The 24,160-nt window shown below is 47.3% G+C and overlaps 2 protein-coding genes across 2 annotated transcripts in view; one reads left to right on the top strand and one right to left on the bottom strand.

Moving 5' to 3' along the window:
- Positions 1-17,723, top strand: part of LOC307089171 (hepatocyte growth factor-like) — a gene marked incomplete at both ends in the record, with an annotated part of 22,682 nt that extends 4,959 nt beyond the window's left edge. Inside the window, 14 exons of the mRNA XM_079755305.1 lie at positions 2,410-2,549; positions 3,163-3,283; positions 4,136-4,254; positions 6,933-7,098; positions 7,513-7,646; positions 8,319-8,412; positions 9,736-9,875; positions 11,135-11,167; positions 11,456-11,564; positions 11,981-12,055; positions 14,794-14,931; positions 15,416-15,522; positions 15,887-16,020; positions 17,559-17,723. Of these exons, the coding sequence (XP_079611431.1) occupies positions 2,410-2,549; positions 3,163-3,283; positions 4,136-4,254; positions 6,933-7,098; positions 7,513-7,646; positions 8,319-8,412; positions 9,736-9,875; positions 11,135-11,167; positions 11,456-11,564; positions 11,981-12,055; positions 14,794-14,931; positions 15,416-15,522; positions 15,887-16,020; positions 17,559-17,723 (1,675 nt within the window). The remainder of the gene's footprint in view (positions 1-2,409; positions 2,550-3,162; positions 3,284-4,135; positions 4,255-6,932; positions 7,099-7,512; positions 7,647-8,318; positions 8,413-9,735; positions 9,876-11,134; positions 11,168-11,455; positions 11,565-11,980; positions 12,056-14,793; positions 14,932-15,415; positions 15,523-15,886; positions 16,021-17,558) is intronic.
- Positions 17,724-21,799: 4,076 nt separating this feature from the next.
- LOC307089245 (paired box protein Pax-4-like) lies at positions 21,800-24,109 on the bottom strand (the record flags this gene model as incomplete). The annotated part of the gene is made up of 9 exons (XM_079755423.1): positions 21,800-22,098; positions 22,327-22,432; positions 22,574-22,647; positions 22,896-22,959; positions 23,047-23,129; positions 23,251-23,370; positions 23,525-23,606; positions 23,694-23,909; positions 24,041-24,109. 9 exons carry the CDS (start codon positions 24,107-24,109, stop codon positions 21,800-21,802), a joined length of 1,113 nt encoding a protein of 370 aa, XP_079611549.1.
- Positions 24,110-24,160: the final 51 nt, after the last annotated feature.

Genomic DNA, 24,160 nt, shown 5'->3' with positions numbered 1-24,160 from the left:
GAACAACCCTGTGTTTCCCTCCTTTTTTTGTTCTTTAATCCCCTTTTTTTTTTTTCATGTTTTAATTGAGGAGAGTAACGATAAGTGACACGTTGTTGACATCCTACCCGCGATGGAAGGTTTGGCTGCCAGGACACCTGAAGATAAGGTCTTCAGAGCAGAGGGTTGGCCACAGGTGGCTGTGCACACCCTTCTGCCTCCGACTGGATCCACACTGGGTTGTTTTCTTTCTGCCCAGCATTGGTTCTCAACCTGTGGGAACCTGTGTGTGTGTTTGTGTGTGTGTTTGTGTGTGTGTGTGTATGTGTCCTGTTGTGTGTGTACGTTTCCCCTTCCAACCCCTTTTGGGGGTTGGAAGGGGAAACGTGAGGAGGTTTGTTAGAACCTTACAGACTTGAGCCCAAGACTTTATCAACATAAAAACATTAGACATCCATTCGCCAGATCTTCTATTACAGGACTTTGTTACACTTTGGTTAGTATTCAATTTTTTGAAAGACATGCGCCACATTCTTCGCTATAGACTTTGGAAGTGCTTTAGCGTCTAGGTCTGCTAAAGTCGCTTAGCGCATCGCCAGGTGCATGTTCCGTCGCTAGACAAACCGTAGCTAGACATACTGTAGCATTTTCTTCAGGTCTAGATTTCATCTTTAATAAAATCCTTAATTCAGCCAATGTGTCTAGCTCTAGTGCGTGCGTATCCATGTGTGTGTGTGTGTGGTGTCTGCCTGTGTCCCTCTGGGAGATGGTTCTGGCAAAGAGATGAATGGCTGGCTAACATCTGTTAACGCAACATCATTATGGCGCGCTGACTCCCATACCGCGCCTCGCAGCGGACCCTCTCCAGATGCAGCCCTGCATGAAGACGGTTTAGGCTCCTTGTAATTCCCTTTAAACATGACAGACCCGGCCGTATTCTGTGAGCTGAAACACCAGCGACGTGTTTGGTTCAGCTTAGCGCCTACGACAGGGCTCTGAGTGCCTGGTCCTGGCACAGCCTCTTTGAAGTTTTTTATCGGTTACTTTTGTAACCGAATCAGTTTCTGCCTGTCTATATATCTACCTGTCTGTCTGTCTATCTCCGGCTGTCTTTACCTCTGTCTGTCTGTCTGTCTGTCTGTCTGTCTGTCTGTCTGTCTGTCTGTCTGTCTGTCTGTCTGTCTGTCTGTCTATCTATCTATCTATCCGTCTATCTATCTATCCGACTATCTATCTCTCCGTCTATCCATCTATCTTTGTGTCTATCCTTCTATTAATCTAGCCGACTGTCTGTCCGTCTGTCTGTCTGTCTGCCTTTCTGGTTCTGCGTCTTCCTGAATCTCTGGCTTTCTGTCGGTCTGTCTGTCGGGTCTGTTTGTCTGAATTCCCTCCCGTTCTCGGATGAATAATGTGGCACGTCAACTTTGAAGCCCCACGGAGGCCCCAGGGAGCCGGGCAGCGCGGCCTCCCCCAAGACGAGGCCCCTTGGCTGGGTCGGAGCGTTCACATGCGCTGGAGGTGCAGCTCCCATGCTGTTTCACAAGCGCACCTCTTTTTTTGGATCCGTCCACTTTTATCCATCCGATCCATTCCCACTAAGGCGTTTTTCAGCTCACGCCAATTTCTAACTCGCTATGTCTCTCTCCCTCTCTGTGGGTGGGAGGAACACTATGGAAGTCTAAAGCAGGATACTTCCTCTAACGTGCCAACTTTTCATCATTTTCAGACAGGTGACTGGTGAGATTCGTTTCACACACTGTCCATTTCGCGTGGTCCGTCCCACATTGTTCCTTCCCAGGTGTTCAGGCCAATAGGCCTTCTTTGTTTGAAGCGGTAGTAGTATTTTGTCTTCCCCGAGGTGTATCCACTCAGATGATCCCCATTCGAGGTGATGCAACAGGCAGGCGGAGCAGGAACCGGGGCCTCCAATGTGTTCGGCAATTGGCAGCCAGGGAGGCGTCGGAGCCTGCTGCCAGTGATTCGTGACATGGTTCTGTGCTGTTAGCAGTTAGCGTGCTGTGACTGGGTCAGGCTGCGCTGCACATGGCCGGCTGGGAATACGGATAGGGAACGGTGAGGCGAAAGGTGCAAATCTGTTTCTTCTTCTGTCGGAGAGACAAAGAGAGAGGGGGTTGTAGGGGTTGTGGGGGATGGAGGGGGCGGGGGGGGGGGGGGGAAGCTGAAGCAGGCTTGGATTTCCATACAGTTGCAGGGATTCTAAAGTTTCCAATCAAGGTGGCTGATGTTTACACTGCATGTAATCTCCCCCATGAAACGAAATACCCCGGGTCTTTACACCGAGGTAACTAGGGAGTCTGTGTCTGTTTATCGCCACCAATCAGGTGTTCAAACACTACGCCTTTTGCGCTACTTTCCCTTTTGAATACACAGTTTTAATGAAGACTAACCCCCCCCCTCTCTCCCTCTCAGGTACTTTCCGGATCAGTTACCGGCGCTAGACCTCAGAGAGAACTTCTGCCGTAGTCCCAAGAACCAGGGCAGGCCTTGGTGCTACACCACGGACCCCAACACGCGCGTGGAGGAGTGTGGGATCCCCCAGTGCTCAGAAGGTAGGCGGCCCCATAGCCAGACACCCAGGGCCCAGAAGGTAGGCCCCCCCAAAGCCAGACAGCTAGCCGGCAGTATAGGATGCAGTCACAGCGACGGCTCGGACCGGTCCCTCCTAGACAGAACTTCATTTCACATTATGAATAATAAGTTGTTTTAAAATGTTGCATAAGCATTGCACAATGCATGTGATTCTGTTTAATGCTCAGACATAGCCAGACGGGCGTGTTCAGACGCTTTTTATCAACAACTGAGGACATTCGGATTAACCCTTAGCCTTGAAAATAATAACCATAATGAAAATATATGAGATAAAGGTCAGCGAGAACACCGCACAATGCAAAGGTTCACACACTCCCTAAGAGGACAGACAAAGGCACACACATACACAAGATAAACACACGACACGATTCAAAAGGGCAATCTTGAATGCAAAAAACGAAAACCAGAACTTTTGTGAGGCTTTAGTTTCTCTCATCTTCGTTCGACGTCGCCCCTGGTCGGATGACGTTCTCTTGGGCGTACCGGTGTGGGGCCAACATGGTCCCGTCATTCTGTCATCGGGTGTTGGTGCCTTGGACCTGACAGTGTGTCATGTTGCCCTGATGTCTACAGAGGTCTGCATGACGTGCAACGGAGAGGACTACCGAGGGAGGGTGGACCAGACGGAGAGCGGCCGCGAGTGCCAGCGCTGGGACTCCCAGAGACCACACAGACACCCGTTCCATGGGAGGACGTAAGGCCGCCGGCGCTGATCCACTTACACCAGAAACAACTTAAAGCGCCGCACAACACTCCTCCTCCTCTGGAGTATACACTGGTGGACAGACACCCCCCACTCTGCTGATCTGCAGGTGGCTGGAGGAGAACCACACACACGCACACACATATACATATATGCATATGCACAAACCCACAAACACACATACAAGTACGCACACAAACACAGGTGGCTGGAGGGGAACCACACACACGCACACACATATACATATATGCATATGCACAAACCCACAAACACACATACAAGTACGCACACAAACACAGGTGGCTGGGTGGGAAACACACACACACATGCACATACACTTATATACACATACACACACACACACACGCACAAACACACACACACACACAAGTGGCTGGGTGGGAAACGCGCACACACACACATACACATATACACACATGCATACACATACACACATACATCTATACATAAGGAGCTTTCCCACAGACCAGGCCAGTGTTGAACACACCCAGTATATTACACTAGCAATCAACGGCATTACCCGTGGGATGCGGATGTCATCGCTAGTTATGGCGTATGTTCAGTCAGTCACGCAAACTGAAACCAGACTATTTTCCTCCCTTTCTGGGGGGAAATCCCTCTCTCTCTCTCTTCTCCCTCTCTCTGTCTCTGTCTCTCTCTCTCTCTCTCTCTGTCTCTCTCTCTCTCTCTGTCTCTCTGTCTCTCTCTCTCTCTTTCTCTGTCTCTCTCTCTCTCTGTCTCTGTCTCTCTCTCTCTGTCTCTCTCTCTCTGTCTCTCTCTCTCTCTCTCTCTCTCTCTCTCTCTCTCCCTCTCTGCTGTTAGGTATCGGGATAAAGACCTAAAGGACAGCTATTGCCGTAACCCGGACAACCGTCTCCGTCCGTGGTGCTACACCATGGACCCCAAGACCCCCTGGGAGTACTGCAACATCTCCGTGTGTGGTAAGGCCCAGGCAGGATGCGACCCCTCTCGACCCCTCCCCCCCCCCCCCCCCCCCCCCCCGTGACAGGAAGCATGAACTACAGGTGGTGTACAGGTGCCTTTGCTTGAACCCCCCCCCCCCATCCATTAGAGACTCAGAATCCATCACGACTCACCTCTTCAGACGAGCCTTTAGACGATAACTCACCAATGCCTCCTTTGTGTTTTGTGTTCTGTGTTCCTTCTTCGTCTCTGTTTCCTCTCCTTCAAATGTCCTGTAACGTGTCCTTGAAATACGTTCCAAACGTAATGTATTGGTTGTCTTATTCTTACTGCTCTATCGTCGTTTGGGTTTAGTGATAGTCTCCAGAATGCAGACTAGTCTTTTTTGGTAACATAAAGGCACGATCACAGAGCTGGTAGGAGACGGTGGATTTAGTGCTTTGCTCAAGGACTCCAACCTGCTGAAGGGAAGATGGCTTTAACATATGTTTACGTTATGGCGGTCTGGCTCTGCCAGTTCAATGTTGTACTCTTTTGTTGAACTTGGTTCCATCTTAGTCCTGCTGTGTGTTGCCGGGTTGTTGTGGGGGGAGCTTGGCGCCTGAATGCATTCGCAATCTATTTACTAAACACTCACACACATTTGAAGACCTCTCCAAGCACCCACCCACGCACACACAAACGTCCTAATCCCACCCCCCCCGCCCCATGCACACTGAGGCCATCAGTCCAACAAATGTTTGCCTTTGATTTTTGCCTTTCAAAGTGTTTTCCTGATTGTTTTCCTCTCTCGGCGTCCAGCCAATCCTTTATAAGTACACGTCCTAAACACAGTGAAGTGCTTTCATCAGAAGCCTCCTCCTGCCTTGCTGAAGGCTGGCACGGGGATGGAATCACGCCCCCCTTCCTTCACCCTGCTGGGGGAGACGGGCAGTGCTTAAGGAGAGCCAGCCAGTGTTTTCATTCCGAAGGTGGTCGGGTCGGTCAGATGTGAGAGTCTAGGCGGCGAAGTACACAGAACAAAAATGTTTTGCCCGTAAACTCCCCCAGAGCCCTTTGGCCGGGGGCTTTTTGTTGACACTGCTGGGAGCATTTGATGTGGCTCCGGGCTGGAGCCTGTACCTCCACACCCAATGGTAAATAGGTTGTTTGTGGAGAAGGGGAGACGGGGTTTCCACTTCACAGAGCCCTGGGGGGCCCCATTTATTTTTTATTATGGAGATGACTCGGTAATGACAAGGGGCCGTGATCGGGGGCCCCCTGTCACAGACGCTCGACGCGGCGGGAGAGGGGAGGCTTTAGGAGTCACACAGCCGGATACTTTGTAGTGTAATGACGGTTGTTTGTTATGGGATTACGGATCTCATTGTTCCTGAGGGCGCAACAGATCTGGCGGGAAGACCGGGATGTTGGGATGCCTTGACACAACGATGTCAACGAGGATCCGTAAACCCGCCGTTCTGAAGTGTTTAGAAGACAGCTGTCCGCCCCACACATGCACACGCACAAAAACACACAGTTATGCACACGCTTGATGCACACATGCGTGCATTAGTAAACAAACATGCATTCTTGCTCTCACGCACAGATGTACACACACAAAATCACACATACACACCCATGCATTCAAGGACTCAAACCCCCAAGGACTTTACACACACAAACACACACACACACACACACACACACACAGTCACACGCACACGTGTACTGTATATGAGTTGATTTACAGCTAGGGAGTGGAATATGTATTTGTCCAGATGTGTGTGTATATCCCTCAATGCCTGCCCTCAGAAAGATAAAAACCAATGACCTGTGCTGTTCAGTGCACACAGACACTGGCATGCATTACATCAGGCCCAGACATCCTTCTCTTCCTCCCGTTCTCATCTTTCTACTTCAAAACATTCCCCTTCCTTCGTCGTAGTCTCCCAACTCATTTGTCAAAGGCTAAAGAAACAGAGACAGAAATCCGGAGTGGAGAAATCACTTCGCCGCTCACTCCTAAACCTTCCCTCCCTCTCCCTCCACCTCCCCTTCCCCCCCCCAACAAAGCAGAATTCCATCTGATGGAATTCATGTTTGGAATGGTTTCCGGGCAGATTACGTGGCGGTTGGAGGACACACTTGAGATATGCCAAGACCTAAGCTCTCGCACGGGAGTCAAATATTTCAGCAGGTTTTTTCAGGAAAAGCATTATTTTGCCATTAATATTAATGTGTACTTTACAAGTGTAAAAGCAGAAAGGCCGGTCAGTCATTAAATTCAATACAGGCACATGCATTTCAATACAGACGTCTCCTTTGATCATCGATCACCCTTAAACAATCGCAGTACTAAATTATTGCAATGCGTAAAATCATGGATAAAATGAAATCGTGTCATGAGATCAGTTTTCATATTTCTCTTTCCCTGCAAAGAAAAGTTGTACGCAGGGATGCTGATTTTGTTGATTTATTTCTAGGGTAAGCATGACAAATTATTTTTGGGAATACTGTTTAAACCCTGCACATTTCTTCTTTCTTTCTTTCTTTCTCGTCACCTCATCTTAGTCTCTCTATCCCTCTCCACCCAAGAGTAATGTTTTCCCACATTCTTGTTCATACTTGTTGCCTATATCTCATTAAGATGACAAACAAACAATTGACCCTCTGTCGTCTCTCTTCTATTGGTCTGTGTGGATGTTTATGTTAGATTCTCCGGGAGATCCGTCAGTCAACGTCACAACGTCGTGTGTGCAGGGAAAGGCGGCTGATTACAGAGGCACAGTGAGCATGACTCCCAAAGGAGTGACCTGTCAGCGCTGGGACTCCCAGTTCCCCCACAACCACTCCTACCTTCCACAGAACTACAAGTGCAGGTTAGTTGGGTCAAACACGCGCATTTCCCTGTGATCAGTAAAGTGTTATCTTATCTTATTTTAACTTATCTTGGTGAGCAGGCTGTAAACTAGGTCCGGTTCTTCTGCCTCCTATATCTTATACATTTGCTTTGTGTGTGGGGGGTGTTATGAATGTGTGTCTGCTGGTGTGTGGGAGTTGTGTGTGTGTGTGTGTGTGTGTGTGTGTGTTCATATACACGTGTGTGTGTGTGTGTTGTGATTGTGTGTGTTTGTGTGTGTTTGTTTGTATATACACGTATGTGTGTGTGTGTGTGTCTGTGATGCTATTGTGTGTATGTTTGTGTGTGTGTGTTTATACACGTGTGTGTGTTGCGTGTTTGTTGTAAGTCTCGTGATTAGCCATGTTTCAAAGCTTCACCCTGTGTCTTCCAGAGATCTCAGAGAAAACTACTGTCGCAACCCTGATGGCTCAGATTTCCCATGGTGCTTCACTACAGACCCTAATCAAAGGAGGGCAAACTGCACACAGATTCCCAGATGTGACGCTGTGGCCTCTCAGAAAACAGGTAGGGCACCCGAACAAGCTCCTACTCCGGGTCAGTCTGTTTGTTGGTAACTAGAAACACACCGATGCGCAGATGGGTGGAGATTTGGGCGTGTCATTACCCAGTGAAATGTGAATCCCCAGGAGAGGTAAAGAATGTATCGTGCTGTGGCAGAATAAACTTACATTTATTTAAAACAAATGGTGTACTCTGCACCAGTCCCACGGGACCGGGTGACTTGGCAGACAGATACCTAATACATCAATTTTCGTGGATGGGCGAATCAAGCTTAATAGTGATGGGACAGAATTTGGCTAGTTTCTCTCAATGTTTCCCATGCTTTGCATTTCAAAAGACCACACATGCCACAGTCCCACGGCGCTCTGTGAAAGCTCACTCTGCAGCACACTTGTCTGGTTCCGTTTAACGACAGTCATTCTGAGATTGATATTTCTTTCACGTTTTGTTTTTTACATTCTGGAACCACCAACTGCAGAGAAGCCCTTGACATTAAATTGATCCAAACCACAAATATAGGTCTGCTTCCAACTTACTTATGCTATGGCCTGTGGAAATGATGACTCTTGGCCTAGACAACATGTGTCACTTCGTTTTATGCTCACGAGCCACAGCCTGAATCAATCACTTGTTTTTGGGATGATCTTCTAACATAACATCGTTTCTCTTTCTCAGAATGTTACCGGGACAACGGTGAGGCCTACCAGGGCACTCTGTCCGTGACCAGGTCTGGGATCCCGTGTGGCGACTGGTCCCATCACATCAACAGGTGAGCGGAACCAGTTGCATCCAGTGAGTAGGACGTGTATGTTCTTCCCTTGTTTAAGGACGTCTCTTGTCACCTCGGATCGGGAGCGTCTATTACACGGAGTGTGTAGAGAGATCTCCGTGTTTTCCATCTGTCTCAGTGGATCCTATTGGTGGTGGCTCTCCCTGTCTGGTGAAAAGCCCCTTGGAATGAATGACGCTAAGCACTGAAAACAAACGGGGGGAACCAGGGGTTCCTCAGGGTCAGTAGCTGGCCCAATTATTATTCATCAAGCTGACGAGCCGGACCCCCGCCGCGTCCGCGGAGCGACCCGCCCCAGAGGGATTGTTGCCCGCTGCAGGGCCTGTCACTGCCGGCTGAACTATGGCCGTTGGAATGACTTAATTTACAGGAATTTTAAAAGCCAAAATGACACCGACAGATGGACGTGTTCCAGAGCCGACCCCTGACCCCAGGAAGTGCTTTCTGGGCAGAGTAGATCAAAGCCAATCAGCTCCCTCATGTGGACTGTAGCCAGAGAGTCTGCGCCGTTCAAGGTCAGGGGTCGCAGTCGGGCAAAACTGCCGAAATCCACGGCTTGTTTAACATTTATCCTGGAAGTGAAATTATCCTCACCCCGAGACAAATTGCGACCCATGGGTGAGGTTTAGAAAAATGTGCCGCTGTTCCCCGGAGCGCAGAGAAAGATAAATCCACACGGCCGCGAACGAGGCGACGGCCGGGGAGTCTCTCCGACGCGCGCGGTCGGAGACATAAAAAGCTCTCCCAATTACAAATACACAGTGCAGGCCCCGGAATTCCTTGGAATCAGGAGCACAGCTGAAGTGTTCCGTGGAGAGCGACGCTCCTGCCGGTGCAGGTCCTGGTGAATGTTTAGAGTGCGGCTTTCGTACTCCCCAGAGCACGCTCCGTGAAAAACCCTTTCCTTCTACGGGCTCTTCGAGGAAAATGCACAGAGAATTCATGGCCCTATAGGAAAGCCCTGCTCAGACTTTCCGAGAATACATGAGTTGCTTACCATGTGTGTGCGCGTGTTTGTGTGTGGGTGTGTGTGTGTGTGTGCATGTGTGTGTGCGCGTGTGTGTGTGTGCACTTGTACATGTGCACTTGTGCGTGTGTGTATATGTGTGCGTGTGTGTGCTTGTGCGTGTACATGGTGGTCCGTGTGTATGCGCAATAGACTGTAACCAGTGCGACCACACACTCGTGTGTCCGTGTGTGTGTTTTGGAACCAGAGTTGGATCAATGTTATTCCTCGTCTACTGTGAGAATGCAGAAACGTGGAGCGTAATGCGAGACCCTGGCCCTCTTGTGTTTTAACAGTAGGGATCCTCACTCCGTAGAGTCCCACGTTCTGCTGGAGAAGAACTACTGCCGGAACCCCGACCGGGACAAGAACGGCCCCTGGTGCTACACCAGCTCCAGCAGCCGCCTGGCCTGGGACTACTGCGAGCTGAAGAAATGTGAGTTTGCTTACAACCCGGGACTCATCTTATCTTGACTCCTGTTCCACCCCCCCCCCCCCACCGTCTGCATTCTGTCAACCCCAGCAGTTAGCGTCAGGGGCGGAACTTGGCACAAGTCGGTTTCCATCGGAGTGTCTCTGTATCTGTGTCCGCTTAGGTCAAGAGGTAGAGCGGGTTGACTGGTTACCGGAAGGTTGCTAGGTCGATCCCCGGCTCCTCCGAGGGTCAAGGTGTCCCCGAGCGAGATCAACTAACCCTAGCTGCTCCCGACGAGCTGGCCGTCGCCCTGCGTGGTTGACCCTGCCGTCGGTGTGTGAATGTGTGCGTGGACCATTGTAAGTCGCTTTGGACTAAAGCGTCTGCTAAACGCCCTGGATGTAAAGTCACGGAACAGTTTTTAAATCCCAGCGATGGACGGGACATCCCCTTTGAGAGAGCACGGCCGTAGAACACATGTTTCACTCTGCAGCTTAAGTCAATGCTGCACTCTGTCCCCATCTCGGCTTTGACTATAAAATGCTCCTTCTCACACACACCAATCCACTCATGGCCCTACCCTTAGGCGCCGGTCGGGTCATGCAGGAACCTTTTCCCACACACCTTCTCACAAACTCCTTGTGACACGCTCCCTAGCTGCACCAATGGTGTGATTTATTATTACTATTATGACAAGTGGCAAAGTCATTAGTAGCATTATCGTTTTCAACAGTAGACGGAACGCCCGTGGTCATTTAGTAAAAATACATGATTTCATTATGCAACATATGTTGACTTTGCACGCTTCTGACTTTCACTGTGTCTTACAGCACACTCTTAGACATGAAAGCTGTCAGGTCTCCAGAGTTGGAGAGGGTTAGCTGGGAGCTTATGTCATTCCTTAGCTGCGGCTTTCTCCTTCTTTCCCTCCAATTGGCTCAGGACGTGCCACGGTCTGACGCCAAACACCAAGCAGATGCAGGTCTCCTCTGCTTCTCTGTGAGGGCCATACAGAGCAGCCATTGTTGTTTGTTGACCCGTCAATTTCTCTGGGCTGTTTTCAATTCGCCTTTACCCACTGTTCACGACTTTGATTTTCAGATTTTCCTTTGACGGATTGTGTAATCGTTTCTGTAATGTGAAACATGTCCGCTGTCTGCTTGCTCCGGGCGGTTTTAAAATACTTTCAGCAAGAAGAGGGGATTGTGGAACAAAGCGATGGTGCAGATGCACATTTGAAACTGTTCTTATTCTTGTGGTTTTCTTCTCTCTCGCGGCAGGTGAATCTCCCAGAATCAGCGCTACGTTAAACAGTGAGTATATTTGTCTAACCTTTCTCCAGCTCTTTGTCTTCCAAACCTTTAATGTCCGATCATTTCCAATGCAGCATTGTGCCATCTTTATTTATTTAGTTTTAGAACCTCTGAATCATCATTCTTTTTTTTTACTTCAAAGCAAAGGCTTTTCATTGTCCACATCCAGGAAAGGCTTCAGCATACGGTGATGTCTTCAGCTCGTGTTGATGCATGTAACATGAATGTTACATGCATTAACATGTCCTAATGTGAGTAACATGCATGTTCCTGCGCTTCCCCTCGTAGATCTCACCGCGCCCTCGACCTCGTGCATCGTCCACATAAACACCCGGATCGTGGGGGGGCATCAGGTCCACGGCTCCGACGGCAGCTGGGTGGTCAGCATCCAGAGAGAGTAAGTTGAGGCCCGGGGGTTTGAAACCCCAATGTCACACTCGCCCTTGAGCAAAATGCCCGACTGCTGCTGACGGCACTTTAATGACATGTATCTAAACAACGGGTACAAGACCGCTCAGGGCACAACGGTACATGTTCACAAATTAGTGCAGCTCTAAATGTTGACACAATGTGACGTTCATGACAAATTGCGGCAAATGCAATCCCGATGTGGCTGTTTTTGTAGGGTTAGTAGCACGACAAAGACCCAAGAAACTCTGCCATCACTTCTTCAGTCATTTACTCAAAATGTAACCACTTGCAGTTGTTTGCTGTTGAGCTGTTTTTGAACACGACATGGCGATATGGTGTTGGATGCTGATATTAAAGTATTCTGAGTGCTAACGTCGGGACCTTGCTGTGATGTCTGTCCAGGAACAACCACTTGTGCGGGGGGACCCTGGTCAGAGAGGACTGGGTGCTGACCGACCAGCAGTGCTTCACCTCCTGGTAACCCTCTACTACTACTACTACTACTACCACTGCTTCTGTGCACCGTGCACTGTGGCTCCGTCAGTCAACCCTCTACGCCGTGCACGCTCCCACTGTATCTGCTTTAGTGTACGCTCCTCTCCAGTGCAACAGCCGCTCTAGTGAGCGTTACTCAATCGTACAACCCCGAACACAACGGGTCAGCATTAAGAAATACAACCATTGCCACGCTCTTATTTGATTTATCATTTTTTGGCTCGTAAATGTTTGAAATGCTTCACAGAATTATTCTTGGTTATTTAATGTGTTTAGAGTTCAGATGCCAACAAAATCTTACACATACACACTGCTACTCCTGTAAACACATTTCCTGGAGACTTGGCCCGGCTCTAGCGCAGCCTCTTCAGCCTCTCAGCCACTCAGCCTCTCAGCCTCTCAGCCTCTCAGCCTCTCAGCCTCTCAGCCTCTCAGCCTCTCAGCCTCTCAGCCTCTCAGCCTCTTCAGCCTCTCAGCCACTCTCACTGCACTGCTCACTTTCCTTTCCTCGTATTGTAGTAAAAACAAATGGCAACTATATCCTGTTCTGTGGATAGCCTTTGACGAGATATATAAACAAGTGCAAAACAGGTCTGGGATGTATTCTATCGCCCTATCGGGAATGATTTTCCGCTGTAGATCAGTTCAACATTGTACAACATTGACATGCGTCAGTCCACTTCTTGCACAGCTTCATGCTGTGCGTCGCCTCTGAAGGGATGGTGGCCCGAACTTCCCCTGACTCTGCGGCTCACAATATTTTTCAGAGGAAAGTCTGGGTACAATCTGTGGGCACACTGTATGTGATGGAGTGCGATTAGGTATTTGCGGTCAAACGGCACGTGTCAAAGGTCAATATCAGATACTATGGAGGAAGTATGAACTTCTACATCAGGGGTTGAGACCTCAACTTGGCCCTGCTTCATGGTTTAAATGCTTTGCCCTTTGCAGTAGTAAAATAATTCAGTGAATCAATGTTTTACAGCACCTGTTTAGCGCTAGTCGACCGCAGAAGAGTTAGAATTCTGTTTAATCCAAACAGTCTCAATGGCTTTGTTAAACATAGACTTTTGGATGAATCACTTTTCTTCCTTTTTTTGCTCCGAAGAAGAACAAATTGAGTGAAAAAAAATAATTCTTGGAACGATTGAGACGGGGGTTGATGAGTTTGGTTCTTGAAAACACTTGTTGTTTCAACAAGCTTGAATAAAAGTGAAAGCCGCATGGAAAAAGTTCCCAACTTAGTTTGAAAAAAGTGGTAAAGTGACATAGTCTAAATGTTACCTAGTCACGGTGATTCCCTGTCCTTCCCTGTATAAACCTCTTCCAGCCTACCGATTCAAATTGGAAATTGCTATATCCACCGGGGATGGATAGTCCTGCAGGCTGCGGGTTTGATTCCCAGCCAAAAGGTTCTGAGTTCAAACCCCAATGTCCCGCAGACTGCCTGTGGGCCTCTTGAGCAAGATGCACAACCGGCTCCTTAACAACTATCTATTCAAAAAAACATGACTGGGTGAAAGTGTCTCAACGACTGGATCGCTCACCCGCTTCCACAAAAGACTCAAAACTCTCCTGTTCAGAGTTCACCTAGACTCTGCATAGCCGTCCAGTCCGCCCCTCCCACTATTGTATGTTGTATGCCATGGCACTTAATGTATGCACTTACTGTGAGTTGTTTTTATTCATAGTGCTTAATTGTGTAGCATCTGCATTAGCTAGCTATCACTGCTGTATACGGGGAATGGGTTAGCCTAGCTATTGTGAGCACTTGGCACTTGGTTCTATGAACGTCTTTTCTGTAGCTGCAGCGATATATGTTGTTTATCTTCCTCTGACAGATGTACTTATTGTAAGTCGCTTTGGATTAAAGCATCTGCTAAACGCCCTTAATGTAATATAAATGAGTGTAGACAGCTGGGAGACAGTCCCTGACGGTGTGTGTGAGACAGTCCCCTGACGCTGTGAGACAGTCCCCTGACGCTGTGAGACAGGCCCTGACGCTGTGAGACAGTCCCTGACGCTGTGAGACAGTCCCTGACGCTGTGAGACAGTCTCTGACGCTGTGAGACAGTCCCTGACGGTGTGTGTGAGACAGTCTCTGACGCTGTGAGACAGTCCCTGACGGTGTGTGTGAGACAGTCCCCTGACGCTGTGAGACAGTCTCTGACGCTGTGAGACAGTCCCTGACGGTGTGTGAGACAGTCCCCTGACGCTGTGAGACAGTCTCTGACGCTGTGAGACAGTCCCTGACGGTGTGTGTGAGACAGTCCCCTGACGCTGTGAGACAGTCTCTGACGCTGTGAGACAGTCCCTGACGGTGTGTGTGAGACAGTCCCTGACGCTGTGAGACAGTCTCTGACGCTGTGAGACAGTCCCTGACGGTGTGTGTGAGACAGTCCCTGACGCTGTGAGACAGTCTCTGACGCTGTGAGACAGTCCCTGACGGTGTGTGAGACAGTCCCCTGACGCTGTGAGACAGTCTCTGACGCTGTGAGACAGTCCCTGACGGTGTGTGTGAGACAGTCCCCTGACACTGTGAGACAGTCTCTGACGCTGTGAGACAGTCCCTGACGGTGTGTGAGACAGTCCCCTGACGCTGTGAGACAGTCTCTGACGCTGTGAGACAGTCCCTGACGGTGTGTGTGAGACAGTCCCTGACGCTGTGAGACAGTCTCTGACGCTATGAGACAGTCCCTGACGGTGTGTGTCTCCGCCAGCGTCCCGGACCTGAAGGACTACAGTGTGCAGGTGGGCCTGCGCCACCTCAACGCCTCCTCCAGCCAGCCCCGCCTGCTGATCTCCAGGCTGGTGTGTGGCCCTGAGGGCTCCAACCTGGTGCTGCTCAAACTGGAGCGGTAGGTGCCGCCCGGCCAACACTAGAAGGACCGCACAATTTAAGCACTATTTTATCCACATAGTCACTTAGACTTAGTTTACAGTGATGTTCATGTGGCATATATGGCCAACAATTCATGACATTTTGTATCTACATTTTTAATACTCTATTACATATACTCTATACTCTTAATACATACTTTCTCTAGTTATGTTTGTGTTATTCTCTCCATCTGTTGTTAATTGTATTGCATTGTGTCACAGTGGTACTTTCCGACACAATTTCCCATCTGGGTTGATTACCCTGTGATCCGAACCATCCAATGTGGGATTTCTCCTTACAGAGAATCGCTTAAACATCTTATCCCTTGGATTAGTTGTGTCGTTTATCCATCAAATAAAATCAATCAATCGATCTCACATTGTGTTCATCGACATGTGTCGGCACAATGTGAGCGGTGGAAGGGGATCTAGACCCTGACTGTGGTGTCCCGTCTGACCCAGGCCGGCCCCGGTGTCCCAGGGCGCCAGCAGCATCCAGCTGCCGGTTCGGGAGTGTCACATCCGAGAAGGCACCAACTGCACCATGTACGGCTGGGGGGAGACCAAAAGTACGGAGCCCTCGCGCACACTCGCACTCGACTCCTCACCGTTCGCCTCCTTGTGCCGACTGGTTGCGTGCAGAGAGGTCCATTCGTTTCTAATGCAACACAGTGTAGGGGTTGCAGTATTGCAAGCCCTGGGTTTGTGCCCGAGGGTTTATGTTGCGTCCAGAGTCCCAAAACGCATGCAGGTAAACTTGATACCATACGTAGAATACTCTGAGTAACAGTGAGGTACAAACCAGTACTTGGCTGCATCCAAAAAGTTCTGGTCACACACTTTTTGTGAAACCAGTATGAGACGGTACCTTCCTCCGGTGATTGCGTCCGACCCAATGGATCGCCGCTCACTGTCTTGTCGCTCTCTGTCTAGACACCGGCCACGAGGAGTCGTTGAAGGCCGTCACCATGCCGGTGGTCAACAACGAGGTGTGCTCGCGGCTCAAAGACGGCGCCGGGGACAGCCGAGTGTGCGCTGGCGGCAAGAGAGGCGAGGGCATCTGTGACGTAAGTCGTTGTGTCAGCAGCCGCGGCCGTTTACTGAAGCTGCTCTCTTACCAGTTCAGAAAACACCAATCAGAATCATTGGTTCTGAAGTGGCTTGATCGTGACATTATGTATAAAGGCATCAGGGTAGAAGACGGATCAATATGCTTACTGTCAGGGAGATAGGGCTAAGGTTTAGGGTAAAGGTTGGGGATTTGGGAGCGTCTCAGCTTCCTGTCGGAAGCATGCATCAGGACAGTCTACCTGCCAGGGAGTACGACTCTGAGAGAGGGACTGGGTTCGATCCCCAATGTCCGTAGGCGTGGCTGAGGAGAAGCTGAACCGCTGAGCTCCACTGGAGCAGGAAATGTTGCGTTGAATGAGCGCACGGTCGGTTGGGATCGCAGCAGCGTGGCCTGATGGCTCCGTCCAAACGGGGCAACGGTGGAGTTCACGTCTCAGTGGCGAACGCTGTAGCGTCAGAAAACCACTCTCCCAACGGCGCAATGAATGAGAAATTACGACTTTTCTCATGCATTGGTTGTTTTTACGAAGAAACACTCATTGACGAACACACAGAACATCTCAGGGCCTTGAGACGTTTCCCCAGCTGCTCCATAATGATCTGTGGCTTAATTTGCTTTTGAGGAAAGTGCATCCAAAACTTCACTTAATAGTAAAGCATTAGTAAATCTGTATCTTAACACTAAATACATATTGATCTGCATCTAAATTTAGTACAAAATGATCTGCATCTAAGTGTTCAGCCTAATGATTTGCATCTAAATGTACCGATAATACATAATGATCTGCATCTAAAATTAAAACATAATGTTCTGCATCTAAATGTAAAACATTATGATCTGCATCTACATTTTTGACATAATGATCTGCCTCTAAATAAGCTTTAGAGAAAAGTGTATCCCAAACATCCCTTAATAGTTAAATAGTGGTAAATACTAGGGCTGGGTATCGTGGCCAATTTCCTAAATCGATTCCATTTCGATTCATAAGGTTCTGAATCGATTAATCACGATTCGATTCGAATCAATCTGCTCTCAAATAATGAAAATTGCTCAACTGTGTTACAAAATACAAATGTACTTTATTTTTTCTCTTCATCTCAAACAACAGGTTTTAAGTGCAAACTTGTAAATTGGACAGTTTAAACTTGAGCTGTAAACAAAACTGTCAAGTCTCAAAAGTGCAATTTTGAAATTAGAAAGGAATTGCGAGTGAAAGTGTACTTGAACTACAACATTCCATCACTGCAAACTGCATTAAAGCGTTGTTTATTAAAGTGCAAAAATAATAACAATGGTTACAAAACAAAAAAAAAACATTTTCATGCCCTATGAATCGAGTTTGCATAATTTAAATGAAATCGATCCAAAATCGATCAAATCGTTTCTTCCCCCAGCCCCAGTAGATAGTGCCACTGTGTCGCGCTGTGAGGACCGCTGCGATTGGTCCATCAGTGTCTCCCCACTAGGGACCATGGTTGAGGTAACTATCCCGGGTCAGGGTCTGTGGCTAACCCTCTCCCCCCGTCCCTCCAGAAAGACAACGGGGGTCCGCTGGTCTGCCAGGACCACCAGCGCAAGGTCATCATCGGGGTGTCGGTGCAGCGGACCAAGTGCGCGTCCTCCCAGCCCGCGCTCTTCGTCAACGTGGCCTTCTACTCTGACTGGATCTACAAGGTGTTCAGGCACTACCCCGGTTAGGGGGGGGGTACAGCCGTCTGCGGGGTCAGAGTCGGCGTACGGGCGGTGTGACACGAACCCCCTCCCCCCCCCCCGCTGCACAGGGAAGAGGGGGAGGAAGGAAGGAAGGGAGGGAGAGAGGGAGGGAGTGGTCAAGGGGCCGATAGAAACCAAAACAAAGCTCATAAATTCCTGCCTCTCCGCAGTGTGGATGGATGACAGGACCGCTGGGCCCCGGAGGCCCCCGGGGGCCGCGGGGGACCGGCTGACAGAGGGCCAGGGGGGCCTTATTAGGGTCCTACTCACCAGACAGGGGACAAGAGCTCAGCGCTTGGGACTCGTTGGACCCACAAAGGAGACCGCACCAAGTTTGGACTGAAGCCTCTGTCCGACCCCACGGCCGGAGAGCCGCAGGTCCGTTTTTGTCTGGCCCCAGGGCACCTGGAACGGGCATCAGTCGGATGTTACGGAAAAACAACTCTGAATCCATGCTGACAGAGGACGTGTGGGAATGCTACCTGTGACTGTGTTTCCTGGAGAATACTTGAATAATAATAATAAAGACCCGACCCAAACGCCAGCCGTCTGAGATGGTGTCGCCTGGGGGTTTAACTGGACTGCGACTACACCGATCTTTCCTCCTGAAGTCACATTGGGGGGGGGGGGGCGTTGTAGGATTTATGTTGCAGAATGTGACATTACCAAATACTTATGTGCCTTTATGCAAAAAGAGACGGTTTGAGCTGTTCAATCTTTCACGAAATTGTGGGAACATTTTGTCACCAAATGCTTAAGTGTCCTAAAATAAGGTTTTAGCTATTAATTCTTTAAAGATATTTTAGGTGTTTTTTCTTACCAAATACTTACTAAGTGTCCTTACACTTTCAACAATTCAGTGCTACGCCGACAGCCAACTTTTAACATCATTCAGTTTGATTAGCTGCGCTAGATTCCCCCCGACGTAGCTGTGATGCTAGTTTCCCTCCACTGAGGAGGGCGATTAGCCCAGAAATGGCTAAACTGCTCGGAATGACGATACTACAGATTTAGCACAGGGGAAGCGAAGCGCCTTGCCAAGTATAACATGGCTATTAAGTCTCCTGTTTGGAGGGAACTCTGGCCCTTGGCGGGCTGTGTGTGGTCAGTACAGACATAAGGTAGTGCAAAGGGGCTCCGTTTGTATATAACTGCAGATGTATTGAATATGTTTCTGGCACGCTCTAGTATTTTATGGGTCTTATAGATCTGGGATGTATTTGGCTCAGTTGGAAACATATTGCTTCTGATTCTCTTCTGTATTTGAAGAGATCTGTGGCTCGTAAATGTACCTATATTTATTTTGATCTTGTTTCTTTTGCTGAGAGGGTTTGGCCATCTTAAGTGATTTGGTGATTTTGTTTGCATTGTGAAGGGCTCAACCACCACTAGTCTGCATATTTGTTTCTGTTAACAGACTTACTAATGTCACATTCAACATTTAACACGCTAAAGGATAGGGGAGAAGGCTTTTAGGGCAAAAATCGTTTGAATAATATTGGCATCATTCACGACATTTAATAAAAAACAATATGCTTATTTTGGCAGTAAAATAAAAATCGGATTTCATTTTCCCTTGGTTGTCATAATTTCCTCAGGTAAACGTGACTGTCACATAAAATCGGAAAGAAAAACAAGTCATAAAGTTGAGGAAACATTTACAATGCACAACTGTGACTGTGAAATTCTTATCCCGAAAAAGAATGATGTGATTTGGCTTTTGGGATTAAAATATGACAAAACATTTCGTACAAATATGTTGCCTTAAGTATACCTGGAGGAGGTGTCGAATCTCTGATAAAACCTGCAAATTGTAATTTGAAAGTACCTTAGGCAACATTAAATCGTCAGTTAGGAGGTAAATTACTGCCAAAAAAGTATACACTAAAGAATGTTTAATGTCCCCACATGTCAAGTGTGTGTAGGTGATTCACACTAATAATGTTACAAGATTTTTGACAACACGTTTGATAACTTTTTTTTACTATATTTTTTGGGGAGGATGATTCCTGTTATTTAATTAATGTAAATACTGATACACATTATGTAAAATACAATTGTAATTTTGTAAATGTCATAAGTGTTTTCAAACTTTATGTATTGTTTATTTGTATTTTTGTATATTGGAAACTCTATAAAAGCTGCTATTTTGTGTTAGTGAGTTGTTTCTTACCCTTTGTTATATTCCCATTTTAATAAATCATTTCAGATAACTCTCTCTGTTGCAATTTGCAGTTCATAAATCAGCCATCTACAATGTCATTTTTCTGACTTGATATACAGCCTGTAATCTCTTACTCTGTCTGTCTGTCTGTCTGTCTGTCTGTCTGTCTGTCTGTCTGTCTGTCTGTCTGTCTGTCTGTCTGTCTGTCTGTCTGTCTGTCTGTCTGTCTGTCTGTCTCCCCTTGTCTGTCTGTCTGTCTGTCCCTGTCTCTCTCCTCTCTGAAAGTCGTTCTCCATACGGGTGTAGGGCGTGCCTGTGAAGCTGTCTCATGATAATGTCCCGTGTAAAGTATTTAATCTTTACACTTAGCAGTTCTATTTGCAAATGAAGCAAACAAGTCACATTTTACTGCTGTGGATATTCAAGTAAAGCATTGAATAGTAAAGGCGTAAATCATTGTAAGATTGTGGCTGCACCCTAAGACCAGTATACTGGAACTTAAACCGGGGCAAATCAAGCCAAAATAAATATGCTAAAGAGCCAAAAGCCAAAAGCACAGAGGGCTATCTTTAAAACCGTTTAGGTCGAGAAAATTGATATTGTTCAGCGTATAGGATCATTTTGCTGTATTATATTTAAACTCCGATAAGAGTTGGAGGAAAAGGGCCGACATTCTGTGCCTCGGTAGGATTTTCTGTTGTATATTAACACGCTCCAGCAAGAAAATTTATGTCGGTGACAAAAAAGTCCCGTTAAGTCATGGCCCTGCGTGGTCTGGGAGGGACACCCGTTACCCCCACCCTCCCCACAGACCCCCAGTATCTGAAGTCGGGATTTTCTTGATGTTATAAATCAGGACCCAATGCGTGTATCCAAAAAACTGCCAAAGATCCTCCAGAACATGAAAGTATTATTATACACCGTAAAGATTCTTTTTTCTCTCGGCGGTAGGCTTATGTAGTAAACGTTTTCAGTATTTTTCTTTTCCAGTGCGTGTGCTGACCGGGCGCTCAGCCTTGTGATCCCGCTGTGGCCAATCAGATCGCTGCCCTGGAGGCTTCTGGCCTCATCGCAGTTGTAAAAGTATATGAAGGAACTCGATCGCTCTGTGCTCTGAACCGTCGTAAAAATGTATGCCAAGCAGTCCCCGATATCAGATCATGTTTACACTTTTTGAAGCTATGTTTTATGATTTTTCCTTTTGAGGGGTTTGATGGAGGAGAAAAATATGTTCTCTAGGAAATTCAGAGTTTAGAGGCAAAGAGCATAGGATTTAGTCAATATGCCCTGTTTTAAATTACTTCCATGTTTATCATTTTGCGATAGTGTTAGTCTTTACTAAACATCACACTATTGCTGTTATCCCGTATTTACATTTATATTGTACTTTTAGTCATTTTTAGAAGATGCTCTTGTTCAAAGAGACCTTCACGCCAGACTGATCATTCAATGTTGGAGGTATGTTCCCAGAAACATCAGAATCCAAATAATATTAAAGTATTGTTTTTTTATTTATTACAAAGTACAAAGTACTAAAAACATAGGAAAAAAGAATTAAGAATGAAACCACAATGCATTAGATGGATTGAGGAGGTTTCTGAAGTTATAACTCCACTCCTGTACTTTGTCTCCCTCTACTGACGGAAATGTCTCAGTGGCATTTAGCGCGTTATTGACTTGGGTACCACTTCAGACTACGTACTACTAAAGGACCCATCCTTTTTTAAGAGCTGATGTCGAACAAAAAAGTGAAAACTGTTTACTGAGAAAGGTATAAAAAATTTACTAGTTTTAGTTTCACAGTCGGACAGTTTTTCTGTCTTGAACCGCCAAGTATTGTTAACTAAAGTATGAGGGTCACTTGACCAAAAAAATAATCTACCTTGTGCAATTCAATTTACTCGTACACCATATCCTGATGATGAGCGAAGCGAAGCCCCTCATTGGTGGGGCAGGGAGCCATTGAAAAGTCTGCTCCTTGCGGGTTCCAGCACTGGCTCATATTGTAGGTAAATGGAAGGAGTGTGTTTGCAGCTGGGTAACGATGGCCGACTGCCCAGGAGTACCTCTCTGCCAGGCGACAGGATGGATTCCTCATGTTCACGGTGAGTGAGGAGGGGAACACTTCGTTGGGGTACATTTGGGGGGATGGAGAAGGCATCGGGACAGGTGGGAGGTGTTCGTAATCACCCATACCTGAAAGGATGAGGGGAGATCAAATGAGATCAATTAAAATAATAATCAATTTGATATATGATTTTATCATATATAATGAAATTCAATTCAATATTATTGTTCATGAATACAGGCACAGTAAGTACACACATCAGGCAGTTTCAAAGAAGATACAACTATTTACAAATTGCGTGTGATTGTGAACATTTACATTTCTAAAGAAGGGGAATTTGTGATAACATTTCTCACATTTCTTCCTCAGCAGATGATAGTCGGTGAGAGTCTTCACAGCAAGTGATTCTCTGGTCTCCCGAGAGTCCAACGTGGGAGAGGTTTTCATCTCCCTCAGCGTGGTCTAGATGAGAAAATAATTCAGACTTAAGCAATGATCATTTCCACCGTCTGTAGTCAACATGTATAATAGGTAAATGAATCAGTATGCAGTCCTTTAGGAATATGAGTCACTGAAGCGTTGTCTGACACAACCACAGCGTACCTGTGGAGAGGTGGTGTTGTGTACCCCAGTGGAATCGCTCTGAGCCAAATCTGCTTTGTGATGCGAAGATGCAGCTGTTGGCGGTGGAGAGAATCAAAGTCATGTCATTGAGGTAATGTGATCCTGTCATTATAGTAAGTCCCTGAGCGGTTGTTCATTTGGTGTAATTGCAGTTGAATGATGACTAATAACGTGTATCGTACAAATATATTCTATTGTATTGCTGTCACTCGTTCTCTGTTTCACAGACGGAGACACACACACACACACACACACACACACACACACACACACACACACACACACACACACACACACTTACTTTGTGACTTTTCCTGATGTTTTGTCTCTCTTCTCCATTTGGCGCGTCGGTTTGAGAACCAAACCTTGTGGGCAATTGATGATGAGACACTCAGAAGACAGACTCAATAGAAGACAAAGCGGCCTGCAGGCTGATGATTATGACACTTTACCTTTATCTTATCCTCGGGAAGGTGTATTTTCGCTGATAGTTTCTCCCTTGTGTACATATCAGCATATTGACTCTGAGAGAACGCTGCAGTTGACGGAAAAGTAATATTTTAAAAAAGCATTTATTAGAATAGAATAGAATGGATTGAAATGGAATGGAACGGAACGGAATAGAATAATATAGTATAGAATACAAAAGAATTGACCTTGCTCCAGTGCGTCGCTCTGCTTCGGGGTGTAAATAGTGCGGTTCTGGATCAAAGAGTCTTTGCGTTTCCGGTCATCACTGCATGCCTCTTGCTCCCACGCCTCGTCTAGGTTCGAGTCTAGGGTCCATGAATGGAGAAAAAAAAGCTTTCAAACTAATCTTAAATCTATAAAATTACGAAACTACGGTGAAATGCAGACTGCGACCAAATGGGCATGGATAATATTTGGTGATTGAGGGGATCTTCTCATGCGCCTCGTGACTCCACTGACCTGGATGGGCTCCGCTGGTTTCCAAGCACCCCGGCCCCCGATCTAAGTGGAGTTTTCTTAGAAAGCGATTAATGGAGGACACCTGAGAGTGAGAATATATTCAGACATATTAGAACTAAAATCAAACTTAATTTAAAATATTTGCATAGAATATATAGCCTATGCTTACACTTGGAACCTGGGACGGTTTACAGACGCTTTGAGTGGCGAGCTTTCTACGGATTTCCCAGCCAAAGATGGTTGGGTTCTTCCTCTTGCACTGGATGATTCCAGCGACGACCTCCGAGGTGAGGAGTCGGGGTCGGCTGCCACCCATGGCCTTCGGATCGAGTAGTCCCGTTTTATGAAAGCGACTCAGGATCTTACTGACGCACCCGTTCGACACCTGTTGAATAGTTTAGAGTGGAACAATACTTAGCAAAGGCAATTTTAAAAAGAGTCTCTTAGTTATTGCACTCAGGGGATCCGTCCACTGGAATATCTGATACACGCATGGTTGGATGATGGTTTTCGCACCCGGATCATTTTGGAGATCTCGCTTGGACGCACTCCCTGGGTCGCTAGGTCGATGATTCTCCTCCGCATAGGATGCGCCAGGGGCCGGCCGTTGAGAAATGTTCCTCCAAGCTGATTCAC

This window comes from Pollachius pollachius, assembly GCF_949987615.1.
Source record: "Pollachius pollachius genome assembly, chromosome: 18".
Classification (NCBI taxonomy): Eukaryota; Metazoa; Chordata; class Actinopteri; order Gadiformes; family Gadidae; genus Pollachius; species Pollachius pollachius.
This window is presented reverse-complemented; position numbering and strand designations above follow the sequence as displayed.